Genomic DNA, 19,349 nt, shown 5'->3' on the forward strand with positions numbered 1-19,349 from the left:
CTGTTACTACAAAATTATTCTCTAAGTATCGAGACAGCATCCATTTTCTGCGATAGTTTCTTACAATAAATGTTATTAGAACACTATTTTCCAAACAGTTTCGAGATAGGAGCGATTTCCTGCGCAAGTGTCGTAAAATAACTTATTAGAACACTATTTTGTAAACATTATCGAGACAGAAGCGACTTCTTCAGCTAGCCTCGTGCAATATAACTGTTACAAGAACACTATTTTCTAAACAGTTTCGAGATAGGGGTGACTTTCTGCGCAAGTATCCTACAATAACAGTATCGATATACATGTAGCAGCGAAATACTATACTAGCTAGGGGAAACTGTTAATACAACACTATTATACAGTATCAAGATTGCAGGGACTTCCTTAGAATCTGTTGCAACGACATTATTTTCTTACATCATCGACATACATGCCAGTCTCTTTGAGAAACCGTTATTACGACATTATCTTATTACAGCATCGAGATAGCAGTGACTTCCAGCGTAAGTCTTCTAAGTAAACTAATATTACAACACTTATTTACTGGACAGTATCAAGATTACACGATTTTCTTACTCTTAGCGAAGCTGGCGTCCATCTTAAACATATTGAAAAAATTTACTCGCTTTTGGTGGAGATGGCTTTAAAAAAAATGGCAGAATCACCAGGTCACACAATCGTGGTATGACCACTGCCAAAAGAATTTGATGTTGCTCGTTATATGTTGATGGAACTTCTTATTTGTGGAAGAACCTTGAAATTTGAACAGTATAATTGTATTATCAAATGAATCTGTCTCTCATGGTTCTTCATAGGAATTTGTTCCTAATCTGGTAACTTTAGGCCTATTTGATTTAGAAGTTCAGTTTAAGAGGCTAAACGAAATATTTTTGTTCGTTTGGTTTACCGGTTTTAAATTCATAACTGGTCCAATAAATTACTTGATCAGCTGTTTCCCAGACGAGTGCAGAAAGTTTTCAGTCAAGTATGTGTCCGTATTGCAGACTCATGACAAGGTTAGGTTTTATAAAAAAAAGTGCAGCTCGCTTTGTTCTTGGTGCGAGATGAAGCCAATATGGTTCCTTTCTGTGCCATTAAACACTTTTTGTTCCTTTCTCTGCCATTGAACATTGGTTTTCATAAATGGCGGCGACCGATTATACAGGAAAGCACCGTTCCCATTCAGTCACAATTTTTAACCCAGTCACTTTTGTGTTTATTGTTTTTCTTGGCCGAATTCATACATATAATGCAAGAAGAAGTTGAATTGGAAGACATTACTTCGTTTTAGGAGCTTTTCTAGTTAGTTAATTTCCTTTAGTAAAATCCTGTTAAATACCATCTCTCTGAGGCAATCTGTATTACGTTAACACTATAGGAGGCCTGATTTTTCATCAATGTCTTTAAAGTATAGTTCTCACTGGGCGTCTTTGTATGAGGAGTTTCATTGTTATCCGGTTTGCGTAAAACATCATATTACTGCAAGAACCTATTACGCAACTGTACTTAAGCTTTACGTAATTTACTTTACGAGAATCATCCCACACCCTGGATGTAAGACGAAATTTTCAAGCACCAGTGAGCACTCTGGGAAATCTCGTTTGGTATACAAGAAACACTGCATTTCATCATTGAATGAAAAATGTATGGACCCTCGTGGCAGAACCGTTAAGGTCGCTGACTCCGAATACCTTCTTTTCAGCCGTCACATAAATAAACCATCCAGCGGGGTTGCTGGTTTTACCCCGATGTTCAATGGTACATGAATTTTCTTCACCATTATAGCACAAAAGTCGCCATTAGACCTGAACTTCCTCGACAAAACGAACTTGAAAAGATAACAAACAAATGAGAGATACACAACAATCCAAGAAAACCTACTTATACTTCTTACTGATAACTTAATTGTGACATGTCGAACTGGAGGACTGTTGAATCAAGTTTTCATAGAAGTTATTTCACAAAGTGAACTAAAACGCAACTATCCTAAAACAATTTCTGAAAGTTGAAACAATTACTTTGTAGGTTAGTTTCTATCCGTAGGCACTATTTCATTCTTCTGGACAATTTCTTTTAAAAGTGCTAATCAGAGAATTCAGTATCAAGTGTTTCCACTCAACTCTTCAGATACTTTTTACATTTAAAAGTTTTATTTGATTCAAAGAACCGTCGCAAAAAAAAAATAATATGCATTATGAACGTCTTTCGTAAAAAACCGTGAAATATTATTGAATGCTCCTATGTAACATTCCAAATGTATTTGTAGATGCATTCCATTCAATATCCTTATAATAAAGTTCCGCTTTAGCCGGTGCTAGGGGCGTGAGGAGTGTTGTATTTTTTATTAAAATCTTATGAACAGACTCAATCTAACCGAGTCTGCTGTTATTTGCTTGGTTGCATTTTGTGCTTCCAAAGGATCTTCTTATAGATTTTATTAAATATCACAACAGCAGTCTTTAAGTGCCGTGTGACGGCTGTAAAACGTCTCCCCGTACTTGGACTCAGTGTTGTTTTATTTTCTGGTCATTTGGGATCATGTTGTCCATTCAACATCTTTGTAATAGAGCTCCGCATTAGCCTGTGCTAGGGGTGTGAGGGGTGTTTTACTTTCTATTAACTCTCATGAAAAGACTCAATCAAACCGAGTCTGTTATTATTTTGCGTGGTTGCATTCTGTGTTTCCAATGGATCTTATAGATTTTATCAATATTGTAAATCAATTTCATCAATTTTAATTACTCCCCTTCCAACTAAAGCAAATACTTTAAAGATAGGGAAAAACTTTATAGAAATATTGTAGCATTTGAAGATATAATAAATATTTCTTTTATAAATGTTTTTCGTCTCCACAGACATGCATTTATTCCGTAACACATTTAAGTGACAGGGCATGATGAAATTCATACATTTCAAATGAAAACATTTATGACAATATATTCAATAAAGTCTAATAAAACATACACAATTAGACAGTAATAACATTAAAAGTCAACAAAGAGACAAGAGAGTCTAGTTATTTAAACAATCTCTCTCCAAACTTCATACGGTGTCATAAAAGTCAGTAAAATCACCATATTATCCAATGAACGCTTCGCTACACACGTGAATAACATTCAGGCCATATAAATTTGAGTTGATCAAAGTGTAACACATTTCTTCTCTTCAATGCATTCTTTACGTTCATGAAAAAGTTTAATCTGAATGAAACAACATCTCACCACAGTCTTAGCAATATTCTGATACTGAAATTTTCAATACATGTATAACGGTATATATAATCATTTTTCACTTTTCGATTTCATGACGTGTCAGTCTGCCAGCACAACATTTTATCATGTATATCAAACAAGTAGTTTGTTATAATGGAAATAAGCTGTAACTAGGGACTGCTCACGTTAAAAACCAATGATAAAGGGAGACAACTTTGCTCTAAAGACACGATACACGGGATTTTGTATGCATCGGCTGTAAAAAAGCTTCATCTATGGGAACGCATGTGGACTGTTAACATATATACATGTAGGTTTGATCGTAACGCAGCATTTAATGTAGAATCTGATTCGTCAAGATTAGCCAATGGATCTGTTAGAAGAACCCGTCACATATGTAACTGAAACACCATTGAAGCAGTACTCCATATGTATACTTCATAATCTCACATGTGAACTAAAGTACTACTGAAAGATCAACGCAACGGAAAGACATCGATTAAATCGTATAAAGGCATCTGACAACAAATTCAGAGTACTTATGAGAAACATCATACAATCTAAAACTAAGTTATCCCTTTTCACTTTCCTTTAGAGCAGATAGTTCATCACTGTTTACTCCTGATCCATACGTTTCCTTAACGACCGTTAAAGTAGTAAGTTCTCTATCGGTATTCCAGTAACTACCAGAACGTGTGGTCTTTCGACGTAGACAATTTTTAATTATCCTTAAAAGAAGCGTTCTGAATTTCTTTCCAACAGCGGTATAAATCAGAAAATTCACTGATGAATTCAACACAAACAATGTGTTACTAACACATGTCCACTGCATTATAAAATCAGGGTCAAGAAACTGAAATTGTGCCACTAATCCAGGAGTCTGACAAAGTATAAACACTACTACAATTATAACAAGCACAATACTTAAATTAAATTCCGTGTTTTCTTCAGTATTTGATAATCTCCTTCTTCTGCGCATGCGTGTCAATTCAACTATTAGTAACGTATTTAAAACTCCTAAAAGTAGAAGAGGAATGATATAGATAAGAATGGTATAAAGCCATTCGCTATAAACTATTGTATAAAACTCAGATTTTCCGAATTCTGTAGTTATTATCATGTAACAGTTATTTCCGCATGTGGTAAATCCTGTACCAAAACACCTTGGAATGTTATAAACTATTGAAAACACTGTTGTTACACCAATTACAATATAGGCGTTACGTTTGTTACATATATTTATAGATTTGAATGGAAAACAAATTGCAATATAACGTTCTACTGACACGGCAACAGTTGTCCAAACATTCAATGTTTGTAAGGTCATCACAAAGTAGTTCGTTGGGGTGAAAATATGCGGGTAAATCACATCATTAAATAACCATTCTTTTTTATCAAGCTGCGTAATAGAAATCACTGAGACTCCCATGATCGCACCAGCTATAATTCCAGTATCTGTTATTATCAACGTTCGCAGGAAATACACTGTTGTAGATCTCATTTCTCGTCGGAATAAAACAATTCCAGTTAAAATATTCCCAACAATTCCGATTATGCCAATAACTGGCATAATGACGCCCCAGAATATAAACATTAGTTGTAACAAACTATCGCCCTCATCATCTTGAATGTTATCATCACCGTAGGTCAGGTTGACCTTAAGGTTCAATTCTTTCACGTGCATTGTTTTTCAGCGTGTCCCAGGTAAACTTGCTGCAAGTCCGTTGCTTTGTCTCATCTTATGTGACTGAAAATAAAGTAAAGGATACATCAAAATAGTTCAATGTGCTTAAAATCTATGTTCTTAAGACATTTTGTGGCTATCTTTGGCTATTTTTCAAATTAAGAACTTTAGCTTTGTGCCAGTAATAGTGTCAGCAACTCGACAAATCATGCAGATTTACTTACTTATGAGAACTTGTTAGTCAAAAATAAGAATTCAATTCTGTACCAATTATTTGAATATCACTTATAACTGCAATCTTGATCCAAAAGTATTTCTCAAGACCCATATTTAAACTTCACCTAGATTTCATCAAGGCTATCATTCTGACCAAATTTCATGAAGATCAATTGAAAAATACAGCCACTATCGCATACACAAAGTTTTTCTTTGATTTGACCTAGTGACCTACTTTTTAACCCCAGACAACCCATATTCGAACTTGACCTAGATTTCATCAAGACAACCATTCTGACTAAATTTTATGAAAATCCAGTTTAAAATGCAGTCCCTATTGCATACACAATGTTTTGCCTTGATTTGACCTAGCGACCTAGTTTTTGAACCCAGATGACACATATTCAAACTTGACCTAGATTTCATCAAGGCTATCATTCTGAAAGAATTTCATGAAGATCAATTGAAAAATACAGCCTCTATCACATACACGAGGTTTTTCTTTGATTTAACCTAGTGACCTGGTTTTTGACCCTAGATGACCCATATTCAAATTTTATCTAGATTTCATCAAGGCAATTATTCTGACTTATTTTCAGGAAGATCAATTGAAAAATACAGCCTCTATCGCATACACAAAGTTTTCATTTTATTTGACCTAGTGACCTAATTTTTGACCCCAGATGACCCATATACAAACTTGACCTAGATTTCATAAAGGATATCATTCTGACCAAATTTCATGAAGATCAATTACTGAAAAATACAGCCTCTTTCGCATACACAAGGTTTTTCTTTGATTTGACCTAGTGACCTACCTTTTGATCTGAGACAACCCATATTCAAACTTGACCTAGATTTCATCAAGGCAATCATTCTGACTAAACTTCATGAAGATCAATTGAAAAATATAGCCTCTATCGCATACACAAAGTTTTTCTTTGATTTGACCTAATGGTCTACTTTTGATCCCAGATGGCCCATATTCAAACTTGACCTATATTTCATCAAGGCAATCATTCTGACTAAATTTCATGAAGATCAATTGAAAAATACAGCCTCTATCGCATACACAAGGTTTTTCTTTGATCTGACCTAGTGACCTAGTTTTTGACCCGAGATGACCCATATTGAACTTGACCTAGATTTCATCTAGGCAATCATTCTGAACAAAGTTCATGAAGATTATTGAAAAATACAGCCTCTATCGCATACACAAGGTTTTTCTTTTATTTAGCCTAGTGACCTAGTTTTTGATCCCAGATGACCCATTTTCGAACTCGGCCTAGATTTCATCAAGGTAATTATTCTGACAAAATTTCATGAAGATCAGTTGAAAAATACAGCCTCTATCGCATACACAAGCCAAATGTTGGCAGACAGGCGACAGACGACGGACGCCAGACATCGCTCATACACTGTCCATAAACCACCCTGTTACAATATTTGAGACATACATCGTAAGGGAAATTTTATGCGCATTATGTTAAATAAAATATTTTTGTGAGTAGCTTAAACGTCTATGTTGGTTTCCCACATGATTTGATATTCTCCAAGTAAGTTATATTTGAAAATGCATTTACACTACGTTTGACCACGAAGATTTTGCACCTACGAGAAAAGGTTCGCAATACATTATCAGCAATGCTGCATAAATTACGTTTTACTGGTCATGAAAAGTAGATTAGTAGGTAAGGTAAATGTTACACACTCAAGTAACAAATAGGAGTTCATAACCTCGTGATGTTTGTTTAAATTTATTTTCGTAAGTGTGGCCGTTGATGGTTATTTGAGCCGCGCCATGAGAAAACCAACATAGTGGCTTTGCGACCAGCATGGATCCATACCAGCCTGCGCATCAGCGCAGTCTGGTCAGGACCCATGCTGTTCGCTTTCAAAGTCTATTGTTATTAGAGAAACCGTTAGCGAACAGCATGGATCCTGACCAGACTGCGCGGATGCGCAGGCTGGTCTGGATCCATGCTGGTCGCAAAGCCACTAAGTTGGTTTTCTCATGACATGGCTCATTTAATTTATTTAGTTTTGTTTTCGCATCATTATCACTTGAATGTGTGTTTTATCACTACTACTTTACAAAATGTGTTTTATTAATTATGGCCAAAATAGTATTATCATTATTCAGCAGTCGATATTCAACATCTCGATGTATTCATTTGCAGGGTTCTTTGCCACATGTTTTACTATTTTATATTGAATGTTATTTGATATAAGGATGTACTTGTTCATTGCTAAATGTATCATGGTATACACTTTTATACTCTTTTTAAAGCGATTTAAGGGTTTTAAAATACGTGTTCAAAGCACACTGCTTTCTTGATATTTCTTTACAACACAGAGGAACATTGTCACTAAGATGTAATTGTTTAATTTGTTCAGTTAATCATTTCGATATCACGGGGATGCCCTATAAGATATAAATCCATTAGTTTACATCATCAATATGAAAACGGGGCTTAAAAACGTTGAGGGACATGTTTCGCTGACAGTTAAAGGAGATAATACAGTGTGTTTGAATTCTAAATTTAAAATACACACAGCAGTATACAAACATATTTCCATCTTTCCTGCGTAAAATTCATTGCATAACTTAATGTTTTTCGTAAGTAAATTAACACTGAGAAACAAATTTGTGGAGACAAAATGTCGGGCTTAACCTTTTATGTTTAAATACCAATATAATAACAATGTATGAAGAGCGATCCAATTTGTTAACAGGCATGAGAACTCTTAAAATCATACCTGATCTAAAATTATCTAGTTAGACTTCTGTCTGTAAGTAAAACTTGATTATGTAGATTTTTGTTATAAACTTAAGTTTCTTTTTAAAAAAAAAACGGCTCAATGTCTTCATTCAGAGTGCTAAAGATTCAGAAATAATTGCAAAATTTAAATGAAAAATATTGTTAACCCAAACAGCACTACCTCTTAAGGTGCCATATAATTTTAAAATGTGTCGGAACAAAACAAATCACCTATATTCTAAAAATATTGAATCCTGCAATAGTTTATAACAGTCATCTTAAAACAACTCCCAGTGACAGTAGACATTTATAATCATCATACTGTGCGTGGCGATATATCAATTATAGGTGTGTACTATTCTAATCCACATACAACACGCATGCACGCGCGCATACGTGTCTCATTTCTGTCTGTTATACTTCCAATAAAGTGAATATAAATCAACCAGTTTTATGTGCACCACCAAACACCACCTAGTTATTCAAATTCATTAGTCGTCCTACTTCAAACGCACACATCAACGTCACATCTAAATTACAAATCTGTTATAACACTCCGATAACAGAACACGTAACACATGCCCTACTTTTAAATCAGACCAAAGAGCTAATGATCACCAGAGCTTTCATAAATGACAAAATCATTTTAATGTCCTATTTTTGAAAAATTAGCATTCCAGCAGCCCTTTCTAGTACAGGCATTACGTTTATAACTTGACTTTTTTACGTTCAGTGTTTGCACGCCTCTATATTTAATTTATGTGAATGGTTGGTAATACATACAATACTAGTCATGCCTATTTACACGATATTACAATAAAATTTTCAGGTGACGGATGCATTCGATATGCAAAACTGAGACTTTGTATGTTTATATGTTACAGTTTGAAAAACAGTCACAGGTGTTAAAAATAAGGACTAGGACTTAATAGCAAAAGCCACGTTCGAAAAGCCAGCTCTCCCCTCAGCATGAAATTTCAGCAGTGTACGTGATGTGTATATTACACATGTACACAAAAACAACAGTGGAACCGGTACGTAATATATTTAAATCCCCACCGTGTTCCAAATATATAAAAACCTAAATAATACTATCCCCGCAATGTAATTCTCTAACAGCTAATTGTAAATATGAGAACACTGCAAGACATCATTATAAGAAGCGACGATGCATATATATTATTGAGCCCTTTGATCTCCAAACTCGTGAACAATAATCTCTCCCTAGACTTCACTTGCACTGAACTGTAGAATTACATCCTATACATTACATAGTTAAATACAAATTAACTTATCGATCTGTTTACAAATCTGTTAAATTTTAATGTTTTGTTCATTATCAAAATTACATTTACTACAAATGGCATACTTGTCCGATATCGAGTCTTCGATCCATAGTTTCTATCTATGAACCGACACCTCTCTCCTCCCACACCATTTGTCTAATTTGCTTCAAACTTTCAGAGATGAGGAAGCTTTACTTGCAGATGACTATAAAGGAAGGAACTTTTGTTGTGACTATTTTACCGCAATTATGGCCCTTTAGTAATTTTGCTATATAGCATAATAATTTTACATGTTCAACAACTTATACTTTATGACGGAATGTTTTCAATGTTGCACAACTATATCTGAATACAATTTGCTTCAAACTTTTAGCCGAACATCCTTCATGTGAGGATGGTTTGTACTGAAACCTTTTCTATTTAGGCGATGGCGCAGTATGTGGGAATATCCGTGTCCTATTGACACAATTCTAGTTTTTTTATCAGCATCCTTTGGTTATCTACAGCTGATAACCATTTCTTAAGAACAAAATGATGTATATTAAGAAAAGAAAAGTTTATTGATGTGTCTCTGGTAATAGAAAGTACACGTTCAATGTAAAAAACAATAGCATCACAGAATGTTTTATAGAAGGGAGAATGCAGTCCCCTCAAATCGAACTAATATAGCAGTGTATAAATGTGTAAAAATGTATTCAGCACTGTCTTTGTTTGTCGGAATTGAATTGGGATAATCAGTTCCGGCTACCATAACTTAACTGACGCTATTTTTATTTTCTAATGGTGGCGTCCATTAAGTTCTGGCTTTACCCCATTTGTTTACCTAGTCAGTGTCGAACCGCAACATCTGCACACTAATTCTCGTGAGAAACTGATGACGTCACCCGAAGTTTATAGCACGTGGGTATTACTGAATATCAATTCAATATTTTTTTTATCTATGAATTTAATTTTATAACAAATATTAGCATTTCAACAAAGGCCACAATATAAATCCAAGAAATAACGATTTTACGTTTTTATGCGGAAAGAACCTCAAGCACGTGACATCTGTGATGATGGGCAAGCAGTACAAATTTTACATTTATGTATATACTTCGTCTTGAAAATTGTGTTGCATGGTTTAGTTTATTTTATGTACGATTAAAAGAAAAATGGAATAGAAATAAGTTGAAGTAAACAGTGAGTCAGTTACATTTTGTAATTATAGAGGGACAAAATTCTGGCATGACTTTTGGTTAGGTTTTCACACGTGGTCTTTCATCGCAATGATCCTAACAGTGTGACACTGAAATTTGTTAGCTAAAAAAATTAGCGTCTGACAAAATACATGACAGCAGGATGTTTGTTAAAAAAATTAACAATTTGCTTTTCCTCCAAAGAAGGCACCTTTTCATTAGCGAAGAATTAAACATCATTCATAACTTTGTGTCCTCTATTTCAATTAAAAAACAAAATAAATTTAATGCTGAAATATTGTTCATTTAATACCTCAAGCAAATAATGCATGCAAATCTCGCTGTCAGTCTAACTCTTACATCGAAGTCCTGTCTTACAAGCCCATAACATTTTAATGTGATTTTATGATTTAAACACACAAAGTACCTGCAGGATAATCATACATGTAAATAATGTTCAAAATCAATCATGTATAATACATTCAGCAACAAAATTATATTTTGTCATATGGCGACTTTGCAGCTTTTGATGCAGAAGGAAGACCCTAGTAGCCCCTTCGTAGTTTATTAAAGGCACAAGGGAGTACCTGAGAAGAACCACGAATTATTCACCGTAAGCGAGGTTTCGAATCCAGATTACAAATTAAATACCAGCATTTTGTCTCAAGTATATATACTTCTCAAATAATCCTTACGTTTAATTATTTACAGTCCACGGGCCGTGGTTTTATAATCGAAACATTTCATAAAACCGGTTAGTTGACCTGTCTTCCGGGAGATTTGTTTCTATCAATACGACCGAATTACGGCAATGACTTGCGTATTCATAACTTTTTAACCCAATGATTCTAATATACTATCTACTTATAACATCATTTTTCTCCTATTCCACTATCGCAGCACACAGACGCATGAAAAAAGTCTTACTTATATATTAAATATGGCTTCCGAGTCAAACCCTTTTATCGGAGTAAATTAAATTGCTGAACAATGAAATCATACCTTTCAGATTTAAGAAAATCGTATTCCTGAAGTTTATATTGAATTCCCATTAACACAATAATTTCATACACCACAAAAATGCTAGACTGCATTTTAATACTATTAAAATACAACACTTTATATATATTTATATATCACCAAGTAATCCAAAACGCACGTATCTGCTAAACGATAGGTTTATTAAAATGATACATAGTGCACTAAAACGTGAAATATCATCAAGGAAGATCCTCGAAATTACTCACCGTAGTATCTTGCATGATGAATGAAAAGCTTAAAGTTTTAGTTTAAACTTGCAGTTAATACCAGTATATTATCATTAAAAAGCAGTAAACAAATAACAGGAAAGTCAAACCTAAAATAATTATAAAGATCGCTTGCTCTTGACTCTGGCGATAACAAAGTTCATATATGCTTGTTAACAAATGAAAGAAACATGTCCATGAATACTGATAAATTAATTACTGTTATCATTCAAACTCGTGGAGGTATGCCGATATATCATTCTATATCTGCATTTATCTTTATCCTTCAATCAAATGAGGACCAAAATCTATAGCTTACTTCCAAGGAACAGATTAAAATTTCAAAATCTATTCCGGGTTAACCGTGCAGATACAACGTTAGACATGCACTCTGCCTCCAGTATGTTATTAATTAAAACAGTTCTAAAATGTTGATATATTAGGTACATAAAAAGGTAGGCTGTAAAAAATGATCATTAAATAACCTTCAATATACCAAGAACCAGCTAAATATCTCTACGCATAGCGAAAACAATAATTAATAAATAACCGAAAGAGAAATAATTAAACCGATAAGATCTGCTATGACCTTTGATCCCTTAGTGTGAGTTTGACCTGTACCACATAAGGGTAAATATTTCTTCCAAATAAAAAAGCTCAAAGTTACGTTCTCGACAAATTCTTATATTATCTCTTACCTTTGTCACATAATACGGCCAGTTTTGGTCAAAGATGACATTTACCTTCGAGATAGGGACCTAGCGTTCGTCTTATCAAGGTAATGGTTTTGCCAAATATAAATTTTTGGTTACCAACATATATAAACAAAGTGCTTTAAAATATACTTAGCAGAGCGGTGATGTTACTTTTAGATTACCGTCCATCGAGTTAATTTTAAACATCGATGAGCAGAACAATTCCTCATTATGATACTTAAACAAAATGATAATGAAGGCAACGCAAGTGATTTAAAATAACAGATGATGCTCAAATGAATGTACCATCTTACAAAGAACTTCCAAATATTATTTATGCTTTATGATTTTTTTTATGCTGAACACAATTTAAGCTGCTTTAAACCATTTCAAAGACTAAATCAAACTGAGTCTGGCATAATTCAACTTGGTTGCCATGTATGCTTCCAAAAAATCTTCTTAGAGAAGTTGTTTATATAGCATACTAATTATATTCCTACAAAGATTTTATGTCCTGTCGGAAATATACAAGTATATCATTTTTAACAGTGTGCCATATATGGAGAGCGTCTTCAAATATGTGTGAAGAATACGAAATTTGAAGACGTATTTTCATAGGTCAGGACTGCCCTCGACCGTATCATTTGCTAAATAAAAACAGTGTTCGTAAAGATATTGTACATCATTTACTTAACACCACTGTGACAATTATATCGTGACGGTAAGACTTTTTTGCACATGAAGAGTAAAATCTGATTTGTTTATGCCTATTATAGCCCAACGTAGTGTTTTCTTTCTTATGCAAGTATATACTATGGAGCAAACAGTGCAACGGAATAAGTCTGAAATATTCAAGCTGTAACAAATTAAAATATGAGCTAGTGAAATATGTGAAAACAGTTTTTTCTTTTAACTAAGAAAACCGTTGGCAAACCTACATGTACAAGCCCTATGCAGCTTATATATTGGTTGACGTCATATTTAGTGAACTAATAACATTTTTTCATTGAATGTCCTTTCCTAATATAAAAGTTACACAAATGACCCTTAACTAGCAGCGGGTGAAAAAATGCCTGTATATTTCATTATAATACTATTTTATAATATTCGTCAAAGATCTGACCTGAAAAAAGGTCAGCATAATACAAAAGCATGTTGATTTAAAGGTCATGAACGTTAATATTTCTTTAGATTGATGTATAACACTAGTCTTCTTTTAATTGATTTACAAGCGATGTAAACATGATAAAATTAATCTCAAATGCATACACGTTTGAAATAAACTAATATAAAACTGATATTAAACCATACACGAAATAATACTATTAAGGCAGACACGAAATGCAGCTACAGATATTAAAATAACAACATAATTACATGTACATGTATTTTAAAATCACACGTATTTATGACTACCACACTGTTATGTTACATTCATTTAATCTCTCCTCTAATCAATAAACAAAATTAATTTAGAAACAAGCAGATATATTTCATTTTGATAACTATATCTCTTGCTTCCGACAGTATTTTATTTATAGAAGGAAGTACAAGTTTTATGTTTATATCCTACTAAGAACCAAAAAATGCTTATTATTCTATGCTGGAATTATTCAACTTGCTTGAGACGAAGCCCTTATTCTGAATGTCATATCTGACGCTTGATGTATCAGGCCAATATTACCATTTTAGCATCCTAAAATTTGACTGACTTCTAGTGTTTGTTCAAAACTCATGTTACTATCATTACCCGACATGTGATAAATTCAGTTCAACCATATGTTATTTTGAGAAATTTGAAGTTCGAATTTGGCATGAATTCCAGCGAACACCATTTTCTACTTTAGAAACAAATGCTATGCATCGCAAACTACAACAATGATATTGCATTAGTTCAGTTAGGTTATTTTTATACTGTAAAATCACGCCATTTTTCTAGCGATCCAGGAAGAACGTTTCTTATTAAACACAATGCGCAATTAATTAGATAAATGAAATATATGTATTACCTTTATGGCTCTTAAATCCCATTGCATTAATTATCCTACAGCATTTCGCTAACGCTTCACGACAAGATTGAATTAAACAATCACAAACCAAAAAAAATATCCACAAAAAATGTTTAAAATTCATACTGTGAATTTGTATATTTCAGATTTATTTAGGGAGCAAAATGTCAACTTTAATTGACAGGCTAGATTCTTTCCCCGTGTTTCCCTAGAGAAACAGAGCGTAAAACACAGAGGCATATGAATATTTAAGAAATATTAATATCTAATTACACTACTTCCTCATGTGATGTATGTCATTAATACAGAGCAAGCAAGCAAGTAACGTTTTTTTTTTTGCCTATTTGCATTTCTTCCATATGCAGTATGAACATGTTATATGAACAATCATTTACATATAATGGCACACTCCATCAAAAATATTTACATTCTCTCTTCATTCATTAATATAACAATCCGTATTATGTCCATTTGCAAAACAAGTGTTCATTATCACTCCACAAAAGTCATTTAGTAGTTAATTTTCCTCTGCTATTCTGTAAGAATTAATGTTATTACAGAAGTTATTTATGCTTCTTAATTTCTCCAATATTTGGTAGAAACAATGTTTATTCTCAAATATTCTGCAGTAAAATAACAAATATTAGTCACTCCATAAGAAGAAAAGTTATCCCAAATTGACAAATGGTTTATGCCATTACACATAACGGTTTTGAAATTAAGCTATAGATACTGATGTGAGGTTTGTTCTTTATAAGGCTGAAAAAGTTTTATTGAATATGCAAAGGCTGACACTTGCAAAATTAATGTTAGAATAGTAATGCATTAATGTCTGCAGAAGTCCGAGGGATGATTGCTTGTCTGAGACCATGAAAACTTCGCACAGAGACTAAATATTTACGACTACGGCTATATGACTATGATTATGGAAAAATTTACTGCTAGTTAATTGTAACTGTCAAACATGTTTTACATTAAAGATACTTTAGCATATAATTTAATAATTATGTACAAATGGACACTGTTTATAAAACAATTGATTTGAGTAAGCGTTTATTTGGGTGTAATCGAGTTGACTTTAACTCAAATTTTATATGAATTAAAACTTCCCAACATCGTCCAGTAGCAATTGAATGCTGCGTGCTCGTCTTAATATTCTTTTTAGAGGAAAGTAAAAAGGAGTAAGTAAGCAAACACAGCTAGGGCAGTTCTACTGGGGAGATATCTGATTACTCATGTTGCAAAACGAAAAATGGATAAAAATGCAACATTTTCCAGTAAAATTACGCTACTCTTTTTATGCAAAAATGTAGATATCCTATGTTTATTGTTTCTTAGCATTTGCACTGGAATAAGCATTTCGGCCCCGCCAAAGCATTAAAAATATAAGTCAAGCATTAAAAAAGTAAATAGCCTTGTTAGTGCATGATTCTTCTCCCGTTAATATATTCACGGATCTGTCGGCAAAAGTAGTTTTAATGTAAAAAAAACTGTTTAACGTTTAAGTGAAAATTTCTAAATTTAAAATTTCAGTTATTTCTACTGATAAATAATTTGAACAAACTATTGCAAACATTTGAATCTCAAATGAACACAAATTTGAAATCAAAAGAAAACCCCATACAAAAGTGCATGCACATTATATCAAAATCGCAAAAACAACATTGACATTAAAAGCATAAATATTTATGACTCCGAGATGCAAACATGCAAACCTGCTTTCCGATTATTTTCAATTAAGATCTAATATATTAGATTTAAGGGAAATTGTTTTCATAATTATTTTGTATTTAATTTGTAATCAAAATAAAGAGATTATATTTTTTTGTCTAAATGATGTACAGAGCTACCTTAGTATATATTCATCAAAATCAGAAAGGTGGCACATCTTGTATGCTTTGAATGCAATATTTCTCTTGTTATAAATAACGTCAAAATGTTGCATACTTTGACGTTTGTTTCTAGTCTGAATGACTTCCAGCGAACATCGTTTTATTTCAAATATATAAAGAACTTTATTTGAGAAATCCAGTTATCTTTAGTCGGTATTACTTTACTTTATTGTTATCTTAACATAATGATTTCTAATGAAATGTCTAACATTGAAAAAATTCGAACGACTTTTGCTGGTCAGCATTTGTCAAATTCTTTATTCTACTTTTGAAATAAATGCAATTGGTAAGGTAGTCAAAACCTACATAAAACAAAGATAGTGTGAAAGCAGACTAGAATCATTTCATTTCCAAAATATGTTACTATGTCCCTATTAAATATCCTGTAAAAGCGTAACTTCTTTCATATACAATTACGTAAGTTCCCACCAAGTACTAAAGGTCATCTTTCATCAACAAGACAACTTGATATATGCCATAATTAAATAAATAAACATAGTCACCTTTATAACAGTATTATTAATCCTAATTAATTTAGGAAATGTCACGATAACAACAGGTCATAATAGACAACTTCAGACATATAAATCAGGAAAAAACGTAACTTTATATTCATAACGCAATTTTATTATAGTTAGTTTGTTACTATCATCTTTTTAGTCATGTTTTAGGTAAACAGAGCGCGGAGACGCACATTCAGCGAGGTTTAATGTTTAAATATTTAAAAAGTTATATTAATCCTCCTATACTGAAATACTACTATCATGAGTTTACTTTATAATGCAATTACAAAAAGAAATTCATTGTTTACTGTCTGTGTAACAGTTGTTATTAGAATTTAACAAAACTTCAAATGGCCCTCCGGTATTTTTGCAATTTCTTTCACATTACATACACTTATATAGGAAATTACTAAAGTCTTTTAGTATATTTTAATGATTCATGAAAAAAGCAGAAAACATCGAGTAATAGATTACGTTATGTCCTCTACTCTTTCTAAAATGTCACACCATACACACGAATGTTTTGTTTTAACCACAGGATTCATTTCCGTGTTATATGAATGTATAACATTGGCAAAATCGCATGCAAAATAAATATTATTTTTTTATTATATGGAAGGATAAAAAATGACTTTTATTTTCATGATTTTCTTGCCTTATAACCTATTCGCTCTTTTATAAATTCTAAACACTAAGACTGATTTCTGTGACTAATAGGTAAAAAATAAACAAAATACTAGTATTATTTTCAATAAATCTATCTAAACGTGTGAGGCATTTCATAAACATGCTGTCAGTGATAAGAAAAATATTGCAAAATTTGTATCTTCCATATTTGTCATATATTGAAAAGTAAAAACGTTATTCGCTACCACATTACAAAGAACATTAATACATTATCTAAGGAGCACTAGCCTCTTAAGTTACTTCTCGACAAATTGTGAAAAACAGCCTTTTTCTTCTAAAGGATTCATCGCAGTTAACTGATATAAAAATAATCACTCACAGAAGTAGAAATATCCCGAACTTTGTAATAATAAGACAAATGGATAAATACTGCAAATATACAAGTACTCCACAATTGCGAAATTTATAGGATGTGTATACTAACTTAAACATTCAAGGACAAACAACACAGCAAGGAAGTATCAGTTCCCACCATTCTTCACAAAGGATGAAAATTAACATAATGTGAAATTTTAGTAGTCCTTATTCAGACCGATACCGCAAACTCATCTTGCTCGCTAACATCTTCAGTAGTGAAGACTACCAATGTTTATGTTTGGTTTTAATTATATTGCTACGGTTTCAACAAAAAAAAAACGAAAACAATTACGATTCGGCCGCGCACTGCTCAAAACTATTATGTCTGCTGGTTGTGTTAATATTTACAGCTTTCGCTAAATGTCTTGAAATTGAAATAGACTCCATTCGAATTTTGAAAAAAAAGTGTATTTTGGACAAATATAAATTTTTCATAAACTAAATAGAGGACTTATTTAAAGACTGATAAGGTGTAGGTTAATAACGGATATAGCTGATTTGATTCAGGAAAATGTCAGAAATTGTTCACAAATGAACTAAACAAAGATAAACTTTCAAACGTTTAAACATATTTAAGAGACAAAAGCTTACAATCTATTAAAATTTTCAATGTCATTAGTTTTCTTCGAATTTTATTTTTTATCCTACATTTAATTACATTTAGTCGAACAAAATGAACCATTTCTAATGAAACAACCTGAAAGCTACGTATGGTAAATAGGTGACTGGGCATAGGTATTTGCAGTTATAATTATATTTATTTCCTACAGAAATCGTTTGCAAGCGTCCAAAGAACACATTGTCTTCAAAATATATCAACTGAAGACCGAATCACTGAGACTAATCATATTAAAACCTGATCAAACCTTCTGTCATTTATTTCAAAATCATTTAGAATCGGACGTAACGATAGCTGTTTCAGTTTTTAGTCAAGTAGATAGACACCTGCATGTAAAGTGGCAATTACAGAAAAAATAATACAAAGTAAAAAAAACCTTTTTTGCAAACTACCTTTAAGGTTTAAGAGTATATCATCAAAACACAGACATATTTGATAAACAAACAACATCTTTTCAATAAATCTACCTGACCATTACATGTTTTACTGTACCATCCCATAAGACTGGATACTTATTAATAAGTAATTCACAAAAAGTTGTCTCCCTTTAAAACTAAATGTCATTTGTAAAGTAAAAAAAAAATGCTTCACCTAGTTATATGAAACTTCAGCACTAGGACAAATACACCAAAACGGAGATGTATAACAGTTCTTTGAAAGTGGTGAGTTTTTAAAGGCGTTGCTCTGTCCAAAAGTGTGGTCCCTTTATGCTGTCCTTTTCCAGAAATCAATGTATATATCAGTAAATTAATAATTGTTTTGTAAACACATCTTTTTTTTTATGCTGTTCAATTTTCATATAAAACAACCCTTTGTTTCAATGATTTGATGTTGTTTCATTTGTTTTCAAAATATGGGTCTAACCGTTAACAGGTACACAAATGAAAACACTTCTTTAAATGTAAAATATTTACGTATTAGGTGCAACAACTACGCAAAACTTAACAATTTCACAATTGGCTACATATAATCTTCATAACACACATTCTTAAAGTTAACCCACTT

At 32.6% G+C, this 19,349-nt stretch overlaps 1 protein-coding gene across 16 annotated transcripts in view; it reads right to left on the reverse strand.

The window, feature by feature from the left end:
• Window positions 1-2,821: 2,821 nt before the first annotated feature.
• Window positions 2,822-19,349, reverse strand: part of LOC123564620 (FMRFamide receptor-like) — a 105,208-nt gene continuing 88,680 nt past the window's right edge. For 12 of the 16 annotated variants that reach the window (XM_053537291.1, XM_053537292.1, XM_053537285.1 and 9 more), the window contains one exon: window positions 2,822-4,956. In XM_053537291.1, coding sequence (XP_053393266.1) covers window positions 3,781-4,893 — 1,113 coding nt within the window. In that variant the 5' untranslated portion in view covers window positions 4,894-4,956 and the 3' untranslated portion in view covers window positions 2,822-3,780. Of the gene's footprint in view, window positions 4,957-11,337; window positions 11,476-11,582; window positions 11,696-14,286; window positions 14,471-17,687; window positions 17,793-19,349 lie in introns of those variants that run through there. The other 4 variants (XM_053537299.1, XM_053537297.1, XM_053537298.1 and 1 more) reach the window with 4 other exon arrangements.

Source organism: Mercenaria mercenaria, chromosome 2 (genome assembly GCF_021730395.1).
Source record: "Mercenaria mercenaria strain notata chromosome 2, MADL_Memer_1, whole genome shotgun sequence".
NCBI classification, from domain to species: Eukaryota; Metazoa; Mollusca; class Bivalvia; order Venerida; family Veneridae; genus Mercenaria; species Mercenaria mercenaria.